Source organism: Rattus norvegicus, chromosome 3, assembly GCF_036323735.1.
Source record: "Rattus norvegicus strain BN/NHsdMcwi chromosome 3, GRCr8, whole genome shotgun sequence".
NCBI classification, from domain to species: domain Eukaryota; kingdom Metazoa; phylum Chordata; class Mammalia; order Rodentia; family Muridae; genus Rattus; species Rattus norvegicus.
In genome coordinates this window covers 127,600,139-127,621,277 of record NC_086021.1, presented here as the reverse complement: position 1 = coordinate 127,621,277, position 21,139 = coordinate 127,600,139, and the positions used below count along the sequence as shown (strand labels likewise).

General features: G+C 47.8%; 1 protein-coding gene across 10 annotated transcripts in view; it reads left to right on the top strand.

Moving 5' to 3' along the window:
• Pla2g4e (phospholipase A2, group IVE) overlaps nt 1-21,139 on the top strand; it is a 66,052-nt gene that overhangs the window by 31,092 nt on the left and 13,821 nt on the right. For 5 of the 10 annotated variants that reach the window (XM_039106511.2, XM_017592199.3, XM_039106513.2 and 2 more), the window contains 12 exons: nt 2,503-2,621; nt 2,707-2,779; nt 10,747-10,883; nt 12,606-12,737; nt 13,561-13,601; nt 14,771-14,813; nt 15,631-15,694; nt 16,679-16,839; nt 16,942-17,028; nt 17,456-17,493; nt 19,519-19,654; nt 20,775-20,911. In XM_039106511.2, coding sequence (XP_038962439.1) covers nt 2,503-2,621; nt 2,707-2,779; nt 10,747-10,883; nt 12,606-12,737; nt 13,561-13,601; nt 14,771-14,813; nt 15,631-15,694; nt 16,679-16,839; nt 16,942-17,028; nt 17,456-17,493; nt 19,519-19,654; nt 20,775-20,911 — 1,168 coding nt within the window. The remainder of the gene's footprint in view (nt 1-2,502; nt 2,622-2,706; nt 2,780-10,746; nt 10,884-12,605; nt 12,738-13,560; nt 13,602-14,770; nt 14,814-15,630; nt 15,695-16,678; nt 16,840-16,941; nt 17,029-17,455; nt 17,494-19,518; nt 19,655-20,774; nt 20,912-21,139) is intronic. The other 5 variants (XM_230487.10, XM_017592204.3, XM_017592202.3 and 2 more) reach the window with 1 other exon arrangement.

The following is a 21,139-nucleotide window of genomic DNA, read 5'->3' as shown; positions in this document are numbered from 1 at the left end:
TCCATAGAAAGTGAGACGTGGTAAGCTCAGCATTAGAAAGGTAAGAGGCAAGAGTTTGAGGACAGCTACATGAGGTCTTGCCTCAAAGAAGCTATCATCATCATGGCCATTGTCATTATTATCATCATCCTCCTTCTCTTCCTCCTACCATCATCATCACACCTCCTCCAGAGAATGTGCACACAACATGTAGCCTGTGGTAGCCCCATGGCCATTGATGTTCCTGGTATTGTAGGAGAGAGTGACAGAGGAGGAAGAATTGGCAGGCACTGGGGGTAGAAGACAGGAGAGAACAGTTCCTGCCTAGAACCCAGGTGCCCTCTGAGAAATTGAGGAGCAGAACTAGGCTTACCAGGAGAACACACACTCCTTTGAAAAGGCGATGCTTGTCTCCTTACACAGACAGGCCAGGACCCACTGTGCCCAAGACAGGGTGTGAAATAAAGAGCTCACTAGCTAGAGAAGTCTTGTCCCAGGACACAGGGTCACAGGACACAGGGTCACAGGACACAGGTCACAAAGAGTGGTATTGTATTTACCCTTTGCCCAACTCACAGGGCTCACAAGAGAATGCTGTTTGGTCAGGTTATTGTCCTTAAGACTTCAGAGTTACACTCAGAAGGGATCCTTAGACCCACATGCAACTGTCAGATTGACTCTTGTTCTGTCCTCAGGGCAACTGTGGGAGAGTGGAAAGAAATCTTAAAATTATGTGACCCTATCAGTACTTAGGAACTTGGATTTCTCAGAACCATTATTCTGGTTGAACTGGAGCCCCAGAGTAGTCTAGAAGGAAGATGGATGTGTGCTAACACAGACTGCCCTGGGTGGTGGCATTACGAGGACCCACACTTCCACTCCGTTTCACATAAACTTGGCATTTCCACAAACCTTAGTATTCTTTAAAGAGAAAAGACTAGAGCTGTTTGAAAAAGTCATAGAGCGCATTTAACAGCACTGGGAGCCATGGGCTCAGTGATGTGGATGGACTCTAGTTTCCAGGCTTCCACACCCAGACACTGTAGGCTGAAGAGAGTGGGATTGGTCTCAAAGGCTAGGAATGGACAGTGCTGGCACTAGACTACACCTGAGCAACATTCCCAGGTAAAGAGCTTCAAGTCTGAGGTTTAAGCAAAAAGGGCACAAGTCCAAAGAAATATCCAAGACACCAAAGAGAACAGACATGGGGCTCACACTGTGTTGGTTCAGGGGGACTGGAAGACATATCTCCTTACCTCAACAGACTAGGACCCTGGGACAGAAGAGTCTTTCAGAGTCTGGAAATGCAATGGTCTGTGGGGAGGCTTCTGAAGCCAAGAACGTTCCCACTGTAGGCAGCAGGAGTGTATGGCCAGCTTTCTCTGTTGTCCTCACCATTAACTCTGCCCAGCCTCTACCTTGGATCCTCCCTGATTCTCTAGCATCTAGCCTAGGGCCTGGCTCACAGTGGCTGTTCAAAAACTCCGAGTAAAACTCACAAGACAAAGAAGTTGGTACTGGAAGATACTCTCTAAATGCCAGAGAAGTGGCAGGGGACCTATGTTGGTAAGAATATCTGTCCCTGCCATTCCCTGCAGAGGGAAGAATGAAACACCATCTTGAAACCTGGGCAGCCTTGAATAGATAGACTAAGAAGAGAGCTGTGTTCCTTCCATATGCAGTACACGTGATGCAGGGACACTTTGAGAGGTGGGGAGCATGGGATGGGGGTGGGGCTGCATCTGAGAAGCAGAAAGTTACAGGATGGAAAGAGGACAAAAGTGGACCCACAGCTAACAAGCAACTCACAGAGGACAAAGGCAGCTGCCGAGGGAAGTGGGCCTGACCTCCCCAAGCCAGGTGCTGACTTCAGGTGGGTGGGACTTGACGTGAAGGTGAGGCTCTCCTCAAGTGATCAGAACAAGAGCAAAACCTAGACGTCAGCTTCAAAGGCAAGGCTCAGGGTGTGCCCCCAGGTCCAGCTCCCAAGGGAGAGGCAGAAACCTGAGGGCTCCAGTCCCTGGGGTTAGCAATACTGACAGAGGCATCAGTCATCGAGTTGAAGATTATATGTTTGTCATTGTGAAAGAGAGGCCATTGCACATGAGCCAAGACATCACAGACTTCATGGCGAAACGAAGGCAGGTGCCTTACTGGGAAAAAAAGTACAATGGCCAGGAATCCATGGAGGAGGGGCCTATGAGGAAGAGACTGACAGGCAAGGGAGATAACAAATACCCTGAGTGGGAACTGAGCCTCAGGGCGGTGGTAAGCTCCTAGCACGGGATGCCCAGTCTTCATCAACGCCTACCTTCTCTCCCAGTCACACCGTACCTGCCATCTAAGCAAGCTGCCCTCTTGAGAAGGCAAGGGAAATTTTTGTGTCTGTGAGGCTGGAATAAGAAGTTTTTCATTGGACAAAGAGAATAGAAACATCTCGGGACTCTCAGTAGTCCTTCAGTGCTTGGGCCAGGACATTCACTGTCTAACAAACATTTATTATTATATATCCTTATATGTCAGCGGAGAGACACGGAAATGAAAGAGCAGCAGCATGTCTCACTCTAGAGATGTCTACAATAGGAGAGGAGACTAGCCAAAACAAACAATGTCAGAAGAGCATGTGGGCTGCTGCACGGCAGGTGGGCAGGTGTGAAGAGCTCTCCCAGCAGTGCCCGTCTGGAGGCGGCATTCAAAGATTGACTCCGTTTCTTTTTCCATCTACAGGAGGGGTCGTCTCCATGCCATCTATTGACAGTGAGGATCATTAGCATGAAAAATGTTCGGCAGGCTGATATATGTAAGTATCACCCCCCCCCTTGTCCCTCCCGAGTTAGCCTGGACAGAGAAAGGACCTGGCTGTATCCAGTCAGGCTTGTCTCTGTGTATAGAATTCCACAGACCCCGAGTTTAGGGTCTGCTGTGGTGAAGTAGGAGAGGCACCAGCTGCCAGCCCCTCAGAGCCACTTCCCAGGACATGGATCCCAAACGGGGATCTTCAGAGTTTGTAGCACCCAGCTCTGCAACCCAATCCCCACCATTGGTTGGACACTCAGGCTACCGGGCAGGAATCCCTTATAGCCTAGCTTCCCTTCTGTCTCGCTCCTGATGCATACCCAGGTCACAGGAGTGCAGGGAAGCAATGGCAAGGAAGTCACTGACTGGGCCAGAGATGCCCTACGCCTGTGTTGGGTACAGTTGTCTGAGAAATCCGTTCTCTCCTCATGAGAACTGCTGCTTGTCTAAAACTAGGAAAGAAGCTTGGCCTCTCTAGGGAGACAAAACTCTGTGTCTGGGGTATACAACTGTGGGAACTGCAAAAACCAAGAAAGGCACGCTGAGGTCCTAGGTCTGACTGGACAGGTTGTAAGCATCTGTGGGCCTGGAAGCCTGATCTGACAAGAATCACCCTAAGGAAAGGGGCCCTGTCCTTGAAGCACCTGCTGTAGGCTGGCCACCAGGTATCCAATACCATTAATTCTCCCAAAGCCTGAGGGATCTTCCCTTTGTAGGTGAGGAGTTAATGATTGCCTGAAGTAGAATTAGAATTTGATTCTAACGCCTGGAGGTCTGGCAAGCAGAGGGGGACCCTCTAGGACAGTGGTTCTCCACCTTCCTCATGCTGCAACCCTCTAATAGAGTTACTCCTGTTGTGGTAACCCCCAAACATAAAATTATTTTGTTGTTGCCTCATAACTGTAATTTTGCTACTGTTATGAACCATGAATCATAATGTAAATATCTGATATGCAGCACATAGGATTTGATAAGATATGATATCTGATATGAACCACAGGTCGAGAACTGCTGCTCTAAGGAGAGAGGCTGTGGTCAGATCACACACAGTCAGAAGTTAGATAGCAGAGGAATCTGCTGCATGAGTTCCTGAGGGAATCACATGGCTCCCTGATGTTCACGTGCCAATGCAGATCAGGGAGAGCTGGTGTGGAGGCGCTGGAGACTTACAATGCAGGGGTGGATGTGGAAGGCCAGAGGAAGGACAGCTCTGTAGTCCCAGAGATAGCAAAGGGTCCGACATGATTCAGGCAGCCTCTAGAAGGTGAGGCCTTCAGGGCCCATGCCAGTGGGAAACGTTCCAACAAGCATTAAGTTTAGCTAGTGTCAGCCAAGGGGCCCACTAAAGAGCAAGGGATTTTCAGACTCCTTGGGGTTTTCTCAGCACACTGCCTGCCAGGAGGAGCCAGGAAGTGTCCCATTGGCCCAGACCATGCCACCTCTTTAGCCTTTCCTGCCCCATTCTTCTTAGGCCAGGGTCACCCCTCCCCTTAGCCTCAGCTCTCACAGGCCTTTCTCCAGCTTCCCCAGAGGTGTGTCAGCTCCAGCCTCATTACTGACACCAGTCACCCAGGACGTGCATTCTCCGTCTGCATGCCTACACCTGCATGCAAGGCCTTCCATTGTCCAAGGCCCTCTCTTCTGTCGTCTCCCAGCCACACCTGTCCCCCGGAGGCTGGCGAGTGGTGAGGCAGGCTATGATCTGGCATTACTGGTCTCCTTTCCCCCTTCACCGCATGCCCCTTGGCATGCAAGCAGCCTTTGGGGGTCACCTTATGTTTCCCTTGCTTGTCTTAAGGAAGGATAAAAGCCAGATATGGCATCTGATGGTGCTCACAAAGTCACATTAAGTCTGCACTCCCTGGTTGTCATAGCCCAGGCTATGTGCTACCTTCTATGGATTCAGTGGGAAATTATCCTGATCACTCTTGTGCACAATTGCCCCCTATAGCTTTAATCCAAAATGAATGGTTCTTTGGTTTAGACATCTAACCTGCTTCTGTTTTTCTGTAGATTTCAAGAGGCTGATAGCAGGAAGTATTCAGGGGTTCAGGGACGACACCCTGCTTGCCAAGAGCTAAAGGGTACCTGTCCCAGGCCAGAAGGCAGGCACTCCCCAAAAGCTTCAGTCATCAGGAATCTCTTTCTGTGATGAAAATGAGTCAAAACCCCAACTGGTACCTAGGGATATCTCAAAGGATCCTCAAGAGATATTGGGGTATCCACTGTAACCACACAGGAATGTTCTGAACATCTATGAAGACGATTAACTCATCTCTGCCACCTACAATTCAGGAAAGGGGACATGTCATTCACATGACCAAACCCTCTGTCACTTCCTGGAAACAGGGACTAGAACCTGCTTTTGCCTAGGAAAGCCCAGTTCTTGAAATCCCCGGTTTAGTCACCACTTCCTGTGACCAACATGCCAGTATTCCTGTAGTTAGCTAATGTGCCTGCCTCAGATTGTCACCTGGGTCCCCAGAGCTTCTATCACCTCTTCCCTTTATGGTATTCCCTCCATATTCCCAACCTTTAACCTTTAATGTATCGGGTGGAGGAAGATTTTTGCAAACTAACTGGACAACTGATGGAGTGTGGGCAGCTGACCACCTGCTCAGCCTTGTTTCTTCAGGAACGGTTTGCCCATTTGTCGGTTAGACAATCCTTACTGAGACTGCCCTTGAACTCCTGTACCCTCCAAGTTTTGAGAGTCCAGGCATACAGCATGTCATAATTTGTTTTTTGCTGCTGTGAGAAAACACAAGCAACTCGTGGGAGGAAAGGGTTTATTTCAGCTCACAGATTCCAGTCCATCATTGAGGAAGCAGGAGTAGGAAACTTACAGCAAGAACCTGGCAGCAGGAACTGAAGCAGAGACTACAGGGGGATGCTGCTTGTGGATTGCTCTCCGGGGCTTGTTAGGCTTGCTTTTTTTTTTTTTTAATAAAATTCAGGATCACCTGTCCAAGGGTGGCACTGCTCATGGTGGGCTGGACCCTCCCACACTAATAATTAATCAAGAAAACGTCTTCACAGACTTTCCTACAGGCCAAACTATTGGAGTCGATTTCTCAGTTGAGATTCCCCACTTCCCAGATACATCTAGGTCTGTATCAAATTAGCAAATCTAAATACTTGCCACGAGAATTTCTTTTTATCTTAGCTTGAGATTTAGCTTAATCTTAGGCCAATACACTGAGGTGTTTTTTTTTTTTTGATGGATTCAGTGGGGAAATATTTTGGCATGGATTGACAAAGAGGAGCAGTTCTAAAGGGACAAAGGCTTCTATATTGTCCTTTAAGACATATATGCAAAGTGGCCTGACAGAACAAATAGGTCTTGCAAAATCCCACTGCATAGAAAGCAGACTGAATGTTCCAGGCCCAGGGTGAAGGGCTTGGGATCAGAAAAAAAGCCAAGGGAGGGGACCAAAATCTGAACAGGTCTTTGGTGAGTCTCCTAATACATAGAACAATTACACACACTGACTCGGCCACTGGGATCTGCTGGGATTCCTTGGCCTCTGATACAGCCCTAGAGCAGGAAATTGTTATTCATTCATCCATTTAAAAGTTGTCTAGTGAGTGCCTACTCTGTCTAAAGGTTATAGGCCCTGGCCTTCTCGGTGTTCATAGGATGATGAAGACAATGGTTGGACCTGCTCTGCCAGTATAGCAATAGCAAACGCCCTCCCAGGAGCAGCCCAGGGGACGTGCAGCTAAGGGGCACCTGGCCAGACTTGGATACTCAGAGGAGGTTTTCATAGAAGAATTCTAAAACCTGAAGGGCTAGTGAAGGATGACTTAAAGTAGATAAGAAGGATCTGGGGCTAAAGAGATGATTCAACTCAGTGTCTTGTGATGGACCCAGGTTCCGTTCCCAGTATATACAGGGCAGCTCAGCTTCCTGTAACTCCAGCATCAGAAGGTCCGATGCCCTCTTCTGGCCTCAGCAGGCTACTGCATACACACTGTGCATAGCTTATGCAGACAAACACACACATCAATGGAAGGAAGGAAGGAAGGAAGGAAGGAAGGAAGGAAGGAAGGAAGGAGAGAAGAAAGGAAGGAAGGAGAGAAGGAAGGTAGAAGGGAGGGAAAAAGGGAGGAAAGGAGAGAAGGAAGAGAGGGAGGAGAGGGAGGAGAGGGAGGAGCCTAGCAGAAGGAGCAGCAGGTACAAAGGCCTGAGGTGAGACAGCACAGTCATTTTGGAGACCTAAGAATGACTAAGCTTGTCCTGAAGTCAGAGTAAGAGTGAGTGAGTGTGGGTGAGTGCATGCATGTGTAGGTGTGTGTGTGTGTGTGTGTGTGTGTGTGTGTATGTGTGTGTGTGCGTGTGAGTGTGTGAGCATGAACGCTTGTGTAAACATAATCAGGAAGAGTGGAGAGATGAGACTGAAGCTGAGAAGAACAGGAAGGAGAACCATGATGGGTTAGGATGAGATTTCTTCCTGGGGCCAGATGTGACCAATCAAACCAGGTAGTGACAAACACATGTTTAAAAAGTTCCTTCTCGGGGTTGGGGATTTAGCTCAGTGGTACAGCGCTTGCCTAGGAAGCACAAGGCCCTGGGTTCAGTCCCCAGCTCCGAAAAAAAGAAAAAAGAAAGAAAAAAAGTTCCTTCTCTTATGAGAAAAGGCTGACCTAGGACAACTTAGGAGACAGGAAGCCAGTGGGAAAGCTCCAGAGATGAGAGTGGCCTGCCACCAAGGTAGTGGTGGCATAGATGAGGACAGTGTGAGAATCAAAGAGGATACGTGGTTTCTGGCCTAGGGACCTGAGTCAGCGGATCTGGAAGGGATGGGCCTGGGTGATGACATCATCATTTCTTCTCATTCCATCAAGGTTCTGCCTTTCTGTGTGGATTAACTCATTGTTAGGACAGGTAAAGGAGGATATCCTCTTACCCTTACTCAGTGTGAGGAGGACTGGGAGCGTCTGCTTCCTGAATGGGATCAGAAGGCTGAACACATGATCCAAAACGCAGTTGCAGACACTGAAGAGCTTTTGATGGCTTGTCAGCGTGGGCTTCAGTTCCTGGGAGGCAGCTTCGCCTCCACTCACACAGTAATTACTAGCAATAATCATAAGCTGCTGGACTCCCAGCCTAGCCAGCCCCACCACCTATAGGACTTCTGATGGTGGAAAATATTGACTTTCACTAAATGCTACTAAATTTCACTAAATCTGGTTTGCAACCCTGGGACTTACCCCAGCAGGTCACTGAGGTGGAGACAAAAACAGTCCTGGTACCTCTTCTTCCCTCCTCCCAAGAATAATGGCACCAGAGAGTCATTCAGGCTGATCTTAGTCCCCTGTCTATTCTGCTTCTCCACACGCAGAAGAGTTAAACCAGCCCCTGTTTCAGAAAGCCCTACTGACACCAAAGCAGCTTCCCTTCCCCAGGGCACATGGAGAAATAGCACATTTGGTTTGTTCCTTTAAAGTGAAAGAAGCCAGAGGTTGGGGATTTAGCTCAGTGGTAGAGCGCTTGCCTAGCAAGCGCAAGGCCCTGGGTTCGGTCCCCAGCTCCGAAAAAAAGAAAAAAAAAGTGAAAGAAGCCACAAATATGAAGGTTTCCTGGATTTTCCATCTCATACTAGGAGACCAGTACCATACGGAGAACCCACTGGGTGCAGCTGCATTAAATAGTATGCAGGCCCTTGCTCCACTGTTTTACCTAATCCCTTCCCACAATGGCCCTTCTCAGCTGGCTGGTGGCAAGCCGAGCTTTTCCCACCCCGCTGCTTCTCCTCAGCTCAGCCTCACTTTGGTTCCCTTGTTGCTAAGACTACAGGTAGACTGGAGCTTTGGGGCGGGTCTTCCAGGTGTTTCCCTGACATCGGGAGCACTGTGGAGCTTGTCTCGTTCCAAATCAACAGGCGTACGTTAGTCAGCGTTCTCTAGACAAATAGAACTGATGAAATGAATATACGTTAAAAGGGATTTATTAGATGGGCTCACAGGATGTGGTTTGAGTAGTCCCACCACGGCTTTCTTGTGATGGGAGACACTGGGAGTCCAGTAGTTACTCAGTCCACAAGGTTAGATGTCTCATAGTCTGGTGCTGTAAGCCTGGAGTGTCCCTGGAGAGACGCTGGCCTTCGTGTGTATTCAAATCCTAAAGAGGTTGGTTCTAAGATTGAAGAAGGAATACTGCAGTAGCAGGAGCGATGCTCTTGCCAGTGAGAATGAGGGCAAGCAGGCAGAAGGCAGTTTCTTTCTTCTATGTCATCTCATACTGGCTGCCACCAGGAGCTGTGGCCCAGAATTAGGGTGGGTCTTCCTGCTTCAAATAATCTGATTAAGGAAATCCCTCACTGGAATGGCCCAAACCTTGGGTTTTAGTTGATCTTAGATTAGTTAAGTTGACAACCAAGACTAACTGCTGGCCCTCCTGACATCACAGGTGGGACACAGAGTTGAATGAAGACCGATGATCTATGGTCTTGTAACTCTCTCTTGCTGTTCTGAGGGCCAAAGGCTGTTGGCTTCTGGAAACTTAACCCTTCCTTACTGTTCTGTGCTAATAGGCAGTGGTTTCTTTTCTCTGTAACTCTCTCTTACTATTTGTGCTAATAAATGCTAATTTCTTTTCTCTGTTGCTTAAGGATTTCTTGCTGCTCAGGCAAGAGGCTTGGACTAGTTAACTCTTCATGGGCCAGAGAGAAAAGGGAAAAAAGAAAGTTCACTTACACAGACAGCATGCACAGACATACATACACTCATATACACACACACACTCTGGTTGGGCCCACCTATCGCATCGACTCCACAAGGAGCATTTACATATTTATATATACATATACTTACACATATGTATATAACCAAATTGACATTTGGATGGATGGGGCAGAGACCCCAGTGCCACCTCTTTATTCCTTCTCTCTGGCCTTTTTATATCTTCTTAGACAAAAGTTGTTTTAAAAATTACCTCATGGGTAAAATGGTACATGAAAGGGGAGTTACAGAAGGATGTTGATATTAAGTTCAAAGCAGTGCTCCATTCTATAAGCTCATAAGTTCAAAGCAACATGGCCTTGCTCTATTACAGTGCACACCTGTGGCTTCATCTGTGGGCCTGACCTAGAACGCATGTTTTTTCTTGACCACAGATTTGTCCCGAGCCTATTTCTCTTCTTGTGTAATGGTTAAAGCTCACTGTATCCCTTATCATGCAGCCTTTGCTTACTATTCTGAGGAGTAGACACATTCTACTCATGACCCTAATTTTATTATATCTTTCTGGCAAAATGACTAAAAACCATCTCTTAAAACTTTCTTCCTAGAATTATTTGAATCGAATCAGGAATTTTATAAAATCATTAATTCATCTAAACAGCATTAATTCCTGAAAATTCATTTTTGTGTTGATCTGCAGGAAGCCCAATAGGGTGGGCCTGTGCCCAGGAATCATTAGCCTATGTAATAGTGAGAGGTTAGGCATATCAGTAGTAAGAAGCAATCCTTGGGGGGTTGGGGATTTAGCTCAGTGGTAGAGCGCTTGCCTAGCAAGCGCAAGGCCCTGGGTTCGGTCCCCAGCTCTGAAAAAAAAAAAAAAAAGCAATCCTTGGATGAGATCTCTAAAGGCCCTGCAATTCAGAGCTTATCCATCACAGTTATGCTAAGTGTGGCCGGCTCCAGAAAACTATTGGCCTTTGGCCTTTCATAGATGGCTTCTGACAATTAACCATCAAAGGTGTTTGCTGAGAACCTAGGACACTTCTGTGTTAGGTTACCCACGTCCATGACAAGGATCAGCAAGACCTACCTCCATCCCATGAAACCTATACCCTGTAGTCTATGTAGCCTTCTGGGGGTTCATGGACCAAGCTGGAGAGGTAGAACCCAGATCAGGAAAAGGTTATCAACTGACAGAAGACATTGCTCTAGAAGACATTTGTCTGAGGCTCTCTGTTGACGCCACAATTTCCTCTCTTCTTCTCTCCCATTGTCCTCCTTGGACAGTGAGTCAGACAGATTGCTTTGTGACCCTCTGGCTGCCTACTGCCTCTCAGAAGAAGCTGAGGACCAGAACCATCTCCAACTGCCCACACCCAGAGTGGAATGAAAGCTTCACCTTTCAGATCCAGACTCGAGTAAAGGTAAGCCACAGAGGACCATACCTGTGTGCCTGCCCACCTGTCTGCCTGCTCCTCTCTCAGCCGTGTGTGTGTGTGTGTGTGTGTGTGTGTGTGTGTGTGTGTGTGTGTGTGTGTGTGTGTCTATCTGTCTTAAGGCTGTTCATTTGTCTTCCTACTTGTCCAACTAACCTGTCTTCCCACTCACCCACTGTTTCCTTCTTCCTCTGTGTTCCTCTCTGAGTCTGCTAATCCTTCTACCTTCTAACTTCCTCTGTGTGTTCCTCTCTGAGTCTGCTAGTCCTTCTACCTTCTAACTTCCTCTGTTTTCCTAATTGTTGCTGGCCCTAACTATCTCTTGCTTCGGGACAGATTATATTTCCAGCACCTTCCAGAGTATTCTCCCTGCATGAGAATACATGGGAAGGAAAGTCATTCTAATTAACCAGGTCCAACCTGATCTAATTTCAGCCAGAGGCTTTCCTCTTAAATCCATTAATTGCTTTAGTGCTTTCTTTTAACTCTTATTCCCTCGGGTGTATGCTTTCACACGCACTGAGTCATTATGTCATGGTGTTGTTTTTCTTCAGACATACGGTGGGTCTAAGTCCTAGTGACATCTCTTGTAGAATTCTCCTTGAGCATCTTGAGTTGTGACAGCCTTGAGACAAAATTTGGCTGTTGATAAAGGCATCAATCCCAGGAAAGTCAAAGCTTGACACTCCAGATAACTACTTAGAGTTCTAGTTAATGAAGAGTCCTTTTATTTTTTTAGGAGGGTTGTGACCATTATAGAAAAACAAACAATGACACACAACCAGTAACAATAACAACCTTTTCACCAGTTGTAGTGGCTCACATCTGACATCAAGAGACTGGGATAGGAGGATTGCAAATTTGAAGTAGGCCTGAGCTACACAGTGAGAACCAATCTCAATGAGCTAAAATACAAGGCCCACCCTCTTATCGTGTGTATGAGTTTTGTGAGGGAGGACTATTTCCATGTGAATGCAGTGTAGCATCTTGAACTCAGTATTTGAGTTTTCTTTTTGTTTTGTGGTTGTCGGGTTGTTCGGGTCCAGCTTTCTAGAAATTACAATATCCTATATAGTTGTAGATGCCCAAAGCCACATTTACGTCCACTAGATAGATATCTCAGAGGTAAACCTTGCCTTGAGTCACACCTCTTAGGATCAGAGTCTGGGAGCCTTACAAACTAGTCCATACTACCTGAGGGCATTGAGTACAGGCCACTTGTCGCCTGAAGAACTGCTGTGGGACCTTCCTAGGGGCTGATGAGCCAAAGGATAGAATTCACACAACTCATCCCAAACTCCCAATCAGACCAATCCCTGGAGCAGCAATAGCTTTTGGTGCGCCCTTCCCTTGGAGTATAAAATGCTAATCTCCCTAGCCTGCCTTCTCTAGCTGCCTTCAGCTCCCAAGTACCACATGCCTTGCAGGACCTTCCCCAGGTGACATGAAAGTCTTCTCTACTCTCCTCAGGCTTTTAAAGGGACCAAATTCCCCCCAAAATCAAGAGCCAGAGGATGGCAGCCTCCAGGGAGCTGGAGAGCAGGAAAAGTCACTTTTGCCCTGAATTCACGTCTCTGACATCTAAGCAGAAGCCCCTGTGACCCTCTTCCTCAGACCTCAGTCTCTGCTAGACTGAGGTTCTGTCCCTTGATCTGGGAGTGGGTTGCCGCAGCCATGATAATCACAATTTCTCTATCCCCTCTCTTCTAGAATGTTCTAGAGTTCAGCATCTGTGATGAAGATACGCTGACACAAAGTGACCATCTCTTGACAGTCCTCTATGACCTCTCCAAGCTCTGCCTTCGGAATAAAACCCACGTGAAGTTCCCACTCAACCCAGAGGTGGGTGCAGAGTCACAGATCCTGAGCCTCTGATCCCATGGGAATAGTCACTTACTACCATGGTCTCCTACATGGTTCCCCTTCTCCGAGCACATATGAAAGCTGAGACAGGAAATGCTTCTGGTTCGAATCTCAACACTATCACGTGCATAAAAATTACCTAATGCTCCTCATTGTCTCTTTCTTCATCTATGCAATGGTGATAACCCTCAAAGCAATCAGGTTCCCTTTTCTTACCTCCTGTTTCTGGAATACCCTTGAGTAGAGAGGGCAGGTCAACAAGGTTCAGAACTGGAGAAAACCAGGTTACTCTAGATTCGATCATCCCACAAATACTGTGATACTTGTAGGTAAGATGCTGTCCTGGGCTTCGGACACACATCAGAGAGCAAGCACCTCTATCTTTGCTTTCTATACATTCAGATGGGGAAACTGAGGCCCAGTGAAGCCATAATTCACCTCCAGTTACCCAAGAAACATGGGGGCAGAGTTGAGTTCTCTAGAGGCACCAGCTCATAGAGCCCTTGCCCAAGCCCTGAGTCCCATAGGAAGACAGGCAAACAGTGAATTGAAATAGAAAGCCATCATCCTGGTACAGATGAACTCACACTTGGGGCCAGGCATCACATCCACACCTGAATTCCCCTTACGTCAGAGACCTGGGACAAAGAGTGGTGAGGAGGGTAAGGAGAGCTGGGACCGCTGTTCCTTCTCCGTGGCTGTAGGACCAAGTATGTGCAAGGCATGGCTGGTCCCATGGTGGATGAAGGTCCCTGGATGTGCATACATGACCAGTAGCCTCCTTCCTCTTCTCTCTCTTCAGGGCATGGAAGAACTGGAAGTGGAGTTCCTGCTCGAAGAAAAGTAAGTAGGTGTCAGGCTTGCCTGTCAGCTAAGACCCTTGACTTTACAGCTGAAACTGCCTTTGTGCTGCCCTCCCATGGTCCACCCTCACTGCTGGCACGGGGATGACGTCCTCCATTTCTCTCTCCATTTCTCCATCTATGCACTGATGAAGCAGGAGCTTGTAAAGGGTATAAGTGCCCTGCTCCACCACTGTTCTAGTTTCATTGATGCAAGCATTCTTTTAAAGATTTTGGGTTTGGGCATCTAGCTCAGTTGGCAGAATGCTTGCCTAGAATGCACAAAGCCTAGGTCCAGTTCTTAGTACTGTATAAATCAAATATGGTAGCCCATATTGAGTCTCTCTCTCTCTCTCTCTCTCTCTCTCTCTCTCTCTCTCTCACACACACACACACACACACACAGAGAGAGAGAGAGAGAGAGAGAGAGAGAGAGAGAGAGAGAGAGAGAGAACACTTCAGTGCTTGCTTCAGTCCCCAGCATTTCCAACAGGAGCTTCCAGGTAGAATTCCTACCACTGTGGTATGGGATCAGAAAAAGGCTTATCCTCATTGACCCAGAACTGTTAGAATAAACAATCTAACCATTGGCCAGAACCAGAGGAGAAGGCAATGAAAGCTAAATCTGGGGGTTGGATTGACTGCACAGTGGCTTAGAACACTGCTCTTCCAGAGGTCTTGGGTTCAATTCCTAGCATCACGTGATATCTCACAACCATCTGTAACTCTATTTCCAGAGGATCTGATGCCCCCTTCTGGCCTCTTCTGGAACTGTATGTGTAAAATCCAACCCTATTTGTAAAAGGCATACATTAATTAAAGCACAGGAGCTTTGTTGGTACGAAGTGTTTGTATCTGTTCTAGATGTGGAGCAGCAGTCTTACAACACTTCTCCCCAATAAATCTATCTCTCCACGGACATCCTGTTTTAAACATACAACAACCCATAGACCTAGACCTGAGTTGAAACAGCATCACAGAAACTGGCTTAGGGCTCTGATCCCCCTGCCTCTCCTCCTTAGATGCTGAGGTACAGAGAGATGCCAAGTCTGGTTCAAACCTAGTGGTAAATGCTACTTTATGGCTGGAATGATTTATAGTTTTTGTCACCCTCATAAGGGGTCAGCTAAGAATGTTATTACTGACCAGGGGTTCTCTCTTGTTTTTCAGTGTCTCCTCATCAGAGACCCTCATCACCAATGGCGTGCTGGTGGTAATTGTCCTCCTGGGTTCTGGAAGTTTTAGAGGCTACATGTGGCTGCTGCTCTCAGGGGATAGGGTGCTGGGCCCAAGTTGGGGCTTGTCCAGGGAGAATTAGACTAAATGGTTAACCCAATGAGGGTGCACCCAGGCATGGTGCCTGCACTCTGGGCTTCTGTATCAAGGCAGGAAGTACCAGGGTATCACCTTTGCCCAGACTCTACATCCCCCAAAGATCACTTCTTTCCCAGACGTAGTCACAACGACTCCAACACCTCTGTAAGCATGGTTTCAGAACCAAAATTATTTCATAGGCCAGGTATGGTGGCACACACCTTTAATTCCTGCCCTCGGGAGGTAGAGACAAGCAGATCTCTATGAGTTCAAGACCAGCCTGGTCTACATAGTAAGGCCCTGTCTCGGGGGTGGGGGTGGGGGTACAAACTGTAGTTGTTCTAACTGAATGTTCCCACTATCCCAGCAAACTTCTCCCTTTAAAAGCAGAGTGTTTGAAATGTGTGACCAAGGCATTCACCTGGCCTCTGCTTCTTGGAAATTTATTTTATCCCAAGTTCTCATTCGCAAGGCTGAACACAGCTTCAGGCCAGCCCCTGTGCACATGACTCCCAGTGAACTGTGGTGTGTTTCTCCCTCTTGTAGTGAGGCACCATGCCTTGACTGGGCTCAGAATTGTCTACAGCAAACCCAGAATGCATAGCATAACCCCATGACTGACCAACATCTGGGTCTTTGCCTCTTCCCCTCTCACTAAGGGAGGAGGGTGATGGCTTGAGCTTAGAGTCCCAGTCGCCCTCTTTGCTTTGTCACAGTCTCGCCAAGTCTCTTGCCTGGAAGTTCATGCAGAATCCAGGAGGCCAAGGAAGAGGAAGAAAAGTGAGTTTCCTTGCTCTGTCTAATGGCTGGTTTAGGTATAGAGGTGGGGGCTAACGATCTAGGTCAATTTGGAGCTCAGGGAAACAGGCCAATTCAACCTATCTGGACTATCCCAGGTTAGAGAAGTAAAGTCAAAACTCAGAATCGTGTCCTCAGACACCTATCCTCTTCATCCATTTCTATGAAGGGTTTGTTCTTCCAGGGATCCAAGTGAAAATCTTCAGGCCTGCTACCCTCTGTGACTGAGTAGGCAGACTTGGGACAGATAGGCACGGTAGCTGCAGGGGTCCTCAAGCCACACCTTCCTAGCAGCTTCCAACTCATGGTATTTTCCAGTTGGAAGAGCCCCACACAAGCCACTGTGCACCCTCTACCCACCACTCTTATGCTGGGTTACCAGCTGTTCACAGGAGGAGAGCAGTGTGGCCCCACAAATGTGACCAGAAAGGGGGGCTGGGGGGCTTTCTGCTCCCAAACCGAGAGTCTGATGGCTATATTTTCTCTGCAGTGAGCTGATGACTTTTGGGGCTCTTCTAGCACAGCAGAACCAAGAAGACTAATCTTGAGAGCTCTCTCAGAACCTTAAAGGGCTTTTTGAAGAGTATATCTATCAACATTCTTCACAGATTTTTAAAATTCAGATTTCAGAGCCCTGTCTGAAGCATTTTAATGAGTGCCCAGGGATTGCAAACTCCTCCTGGCACATTAAGACAGGACTACTTTTTATTCTGAAATGTATTTATTTTATCTTACGTGTATGAATGTTTTGCCTCTCTGTATATGTATATGCACCAGGTGCATTGGATCCCCTGGAACTGGAGTTATAAATAGGTGTGAGCCACCATGTGGGTGCTGAGAACCACACCAGGGTCTTTGCAAGAACAAGTCTTCCTAGACACTGAGTCAAAATAAGATTTTTGCTGGACTAATGGGAAGCAGAGATAAGAAACTTCCATGGGTATAACATCTTACCTTCTTTCTCAGACAAAAACCTTCTGGTGATGGTGACAGACTCCTTCGAGAACACCCAGTGTGTCCAGCCCTGTCTGGAGCCCTGCTGCCCCAATCCTGCCTGCTTCCACTACCCCAAATACTCCCAGCCCCAGCTTTATGCAGAGGCACCTAAGAGCCACTGGAGCTATAGGGTACATGGCAGCCACCCTTGGAAGGGAGGAAGAAGGGAACTGGGCTGGGAGAGCTGGCAGAGGAGCCCCTCAGCTCCTCACAGAGCCCACACTTCTTTCTAGCTTTGCTGCTGTGAAGCACAAAGGAATGACACAGTCTGCCAGCCCCTCGATTGCCTTTCTGATGGCCAGCCGATGACCCTGCCTTTGGTGAGCACGTGGGTCTGCCCAGGGGTCCCAGAGATGCTCAGCTCCTGTAACAGAGAGATGGGAAGAGTCCAAAGACATATGGGGAGGGTAGCATGTGGGGTCTTGAGGCAAAATGGAGAGGACTTGTAGGCCTCAGTGGGAACGCGGGAACATGTGGAGCCTGAGCGAAAATGGTGTAATGTCATGTTCAGAAGTAGGATGTGGGAAGGGAGCGTGTGTGTGTGTGTGTGTGTGTGTGTGTGTGTGTGTGTGTGAGAAAGAGAGAGAGAGAGAGAGAGAGAGAGAGAGAGAGAGAGCGCATGTATGTGCACAGTATTGTGGACATGCATGCATGCTGGGTCGAGGGAGGATAAGTTTCCACCTCTTTGTTTGGCTCCCTTTGCTCTCAGTGTCATCTCTAACAGGCCTTTCACCTTTTTCTTATCAGGGAGAGAACTATGAGTTACACATGAAGTCCTCACCCTGGTAAAGTACCTCTTCTCCCTTCTATGCTCCGCCTAACTCAGAGGAGTAGGTGTGAGGCGGTAGCTCCCAGTCATTCACTTGTCATTCTCCGATGGCTAATGAAGTCGAGCATCTATTCTGGGCTTAATTAGCCATTAGTAGATCTTCTTCTTGGAGATGTGTTTACCTAAGTCCTTTGTCCATGTTTTAAATGGGCTCTGACTTTTATTAACTTAAAAAAGTTCTTTGTGTATCCTGGATCTGAGTATTTTATATTTGGCTTGTTTTGTGAGGTGTCTTTATATGTTCTTTGCGTGTGTGTTATTTTATATTGTGTATGACTGTTTACATGTATACATGTATGTCATATGCATGCCTAGTGCCCGTGGGGGTCAGATGAGGGCATTGGGGGTCCTGGTGCTGGGGTGACAGAAGGCTGTGAACTACCTTGTAGGTGCTGGGAACTGAACCCAGGTCTAACTGCTGAAACGTAGCTTCCGGCTCCTCTTCATGTTTTACTGATGGTGTCCTTTGAAAAACAAAGGTTTTTAACTTCGAGGAAGCCTATTTTCTCTCTTGTCACTTGTATTTTTGATGCCGAATCAAAAAAGTATTGGTTAATCCAAAATCACGAAACTTTACTCCCATGTTTTCTTCTAAGACATCTTTAGTTTTAGCTCTCTAGGTTGTGTTTGATTTTTAGTTTACTTTGCATACTGTACATTTTACACTACAGATATTCAACTGCTCCTGGATCACTTATCAAAAAGACTGTTTTTTCCCTTGCTAATTTTTACCCTTGTTGAAAATCAAGTGACTATAATTTTTTATCATTTCTATTTTACGCATATGAGTGTTTTTCCTGCACATGAGCCTGTGCAGCACTTGTGTGTAGTGCTAGTTTAGGCCAGAAGAGGGCGATATATCCCCTGGAACTGAAGTTACTGTTGTAAGATGCCATGTGGGTGGTGGGAATTGAATCTATGTCTCCTAGAAGAACAGCCAGGGCTATTAAGCCATCTCTTCAATCTTGCTGGGTCTTGTTTTTTCCACCTGCAATTCAGCTTGTTCTTTGAATCTCATAAATGAGTGCATGTGAAATACCAGGAAAATATTCCCACCAGGAATATAAATGGTGGGCGGAAGCTCAGCAAATGCCCGCCAGTACTAGTGTTACTATTTGCTCTCATAGGAAGAGAGGGGCTGGGAGAGCCTCGGGCCCTGCCTTCTAGGATACACAGCTTTGTCAGTAAGCTAAGATAGCACGCTAACAGAGACCCCCTCAGAATTCCAGGGGAGGGGGGCTCAGAGGATTCAGGAATACAGGTAATAAAAACGAGGGTGTTCTTATGAAGATAAAGACCCTAACCAAAGTTCAGAAAGCAGGCTCCAAGAACCCGGTGGGTCTTTTCCCATTGGGAGCTTGGGGTGAGCTTGCGTAGGTCTGGTAGGGTCTTATATGCCAGGCCTGGACTTGCTCCAGACAGAGAATGTGATTAAAAAGGGGGCGGGGGGAGCCAACATCAGGCATAACCGGCAGCTCATGCCTCCTCTGCCTGGGAGATGGCACAGTGAGATCAGGGGAGTGAGTGGCTTTGTCAGTCACACAAACACACAGGAGAATTGTGATTTTGTGGGCAGGGAGGGCTCAGGAGGAGCAGGGAGCTTCACAGGAGCAGAGGGCTAGTTGGTGAGGCTCAGAAGAGACTATGCTCTATAGTTCTGTGCAGGGAGTTTAACCAAAGGGTTTAAGAGGCCCTTGTCACTCATACCAGCTTTGGGAGAGAGAAGGTACCGAGAGAAACTTTTTTGGAACTTTCTATATCCTGCTGAGGTGGCAGAAGTAGCAGTCTTTAGACAAGTGCCAACTTTCAGAGAGCCAGCTTTGGAGAGTTAGTCCTGGTGGCTCATTAGGTACTGAGGGTAGTGCTGGCCGGTGAGCATTTCGCAGATCAGAGTAGATAAGGCCACAGAAGAGATACGGGTAGGACTTGGCTCTCCACCGGCTGATTAAAGGCGGAGGCTACAGGGTTCCCTTTCCCACAGCTCTAACACACTGGATGTGCGGCTCGGGTTCAGCCTGTGCCAGGAAGAGGTGGAGTTTCTGCAGAAGCGGAAGGTGGCGGTGACCAAGGCACTGAATCAAGTGCTGCAACTGGAGGAGGGCCTGCATGAGCATGAGGTGGGCAAGCAAGGGCACTGGCCCAGGCTGAGGGTCACTCTGGGCTATTGGTCCCCAATTCCATCTTCTCCTAACCGCTCTATCCAGGGTGACTATGGTACCACCTGGATTTCTGTGTTTGCTCCAACTACTAAGGTCCTGGTGCCAGGACAAAGGCCCTGATACCTGTGATTCAGCTGTGTGTTCACCAGGGTAGGGGACCCTGCCAACACTCACTTGCATGCACGTGCACGCACATGCACACTCGGGATCCTTACATGACTAAGCTGTCTTACTGAGACCACATGGAGACACCATTCTCGCCCCAGCCAGGAAACATTGAGTTCTATCCTCTTAGGCACCCAATCCCCAGCTCCCACCCACTTGTCCTCTCTCTTCTCTACTCTGCACGTGAACCCATCCCCACCAGAAATGACTGTGGGAAGTTGAAGAGAAGCCCCTCTTGTTCCCAGAGCCAGTTGCCTCTTCCCCTGGAGGCAGCCAAGTGTCCCTACAGCTCCATCTGTTAGTCTGGGGAGTAGGTTAGCCCCCAAGCACTTTGCTTCTGAGGCTGAGAAAGGAGCCATGACTGAGCCTCAGCTACAGGAAAAACTTCACAATCCCTACTAAATGGAGACAGGAAGTTGGCCCAAAACTTCCTCTTTGATCTCACCTTTAGGGAACCACACCAGGGACTCCTTAAACCTATGCTAACCACCCTTGCCATCAGTATCGTGGGTTTTCTCTTGCTCTCACAATGTTGCCTAGGCTGAGCTTGTGCCATGTACCAGGCCATGGACTAATGCCCTGACATCACTGCCAGGTACAGATGTCTGTCAGTCACCATCCATGACTCACATACACACAGCCTCAGTTTTGATGCTTATTAATAGAGAACTGGGTTGGGCACTCAGAACTCTTTAACCAGGACTCTGATTTACTGAGCCCTACTGATATCATAACTTGGTGTAGAGCAAAGGTGGCCTTCTGGATCCTACTAAGTTACTGCTCTGGGAAAGGCAGTCCTCAAACCATCCCCTTCCCCTCCCTTCTCCTAACCAGATCTCTGTATCCCACCATTCATATTAAGCCGGGATCTCTCCATATCCTTGTCTATGGAAGTCTGCTTCTGTGCCTACAGGTACCGATGATAGCCATCATGGCCACAGGAGGTGGCACGAGGTCTATGGTCTCCTTGTATGGCCACTTGCTGGGGCTGCAGAAGCTGAACCTTCTGGACTGTTCTGTTTACCTCACCGGCTTGTCAGGTGCAACCTGGTAAGGAACTGGACACCATCACTGGTGGAGAAGCCCAGAGGAAGTAGCAAATAGGTGTGGCCTGGGATCTGGGGAAACCATGAACTTTGCCATCCTAAGTAAAAGTGACTCATGATGCCCAGAAAGCTCCACCATGCACATCTGTGGGATTTGAGGCATTTACTTTAATTCCTTAGACTCGGTTACTGGATCTGTAAAGTGGGCTTAACAATAGTCATGGCCTCTCCC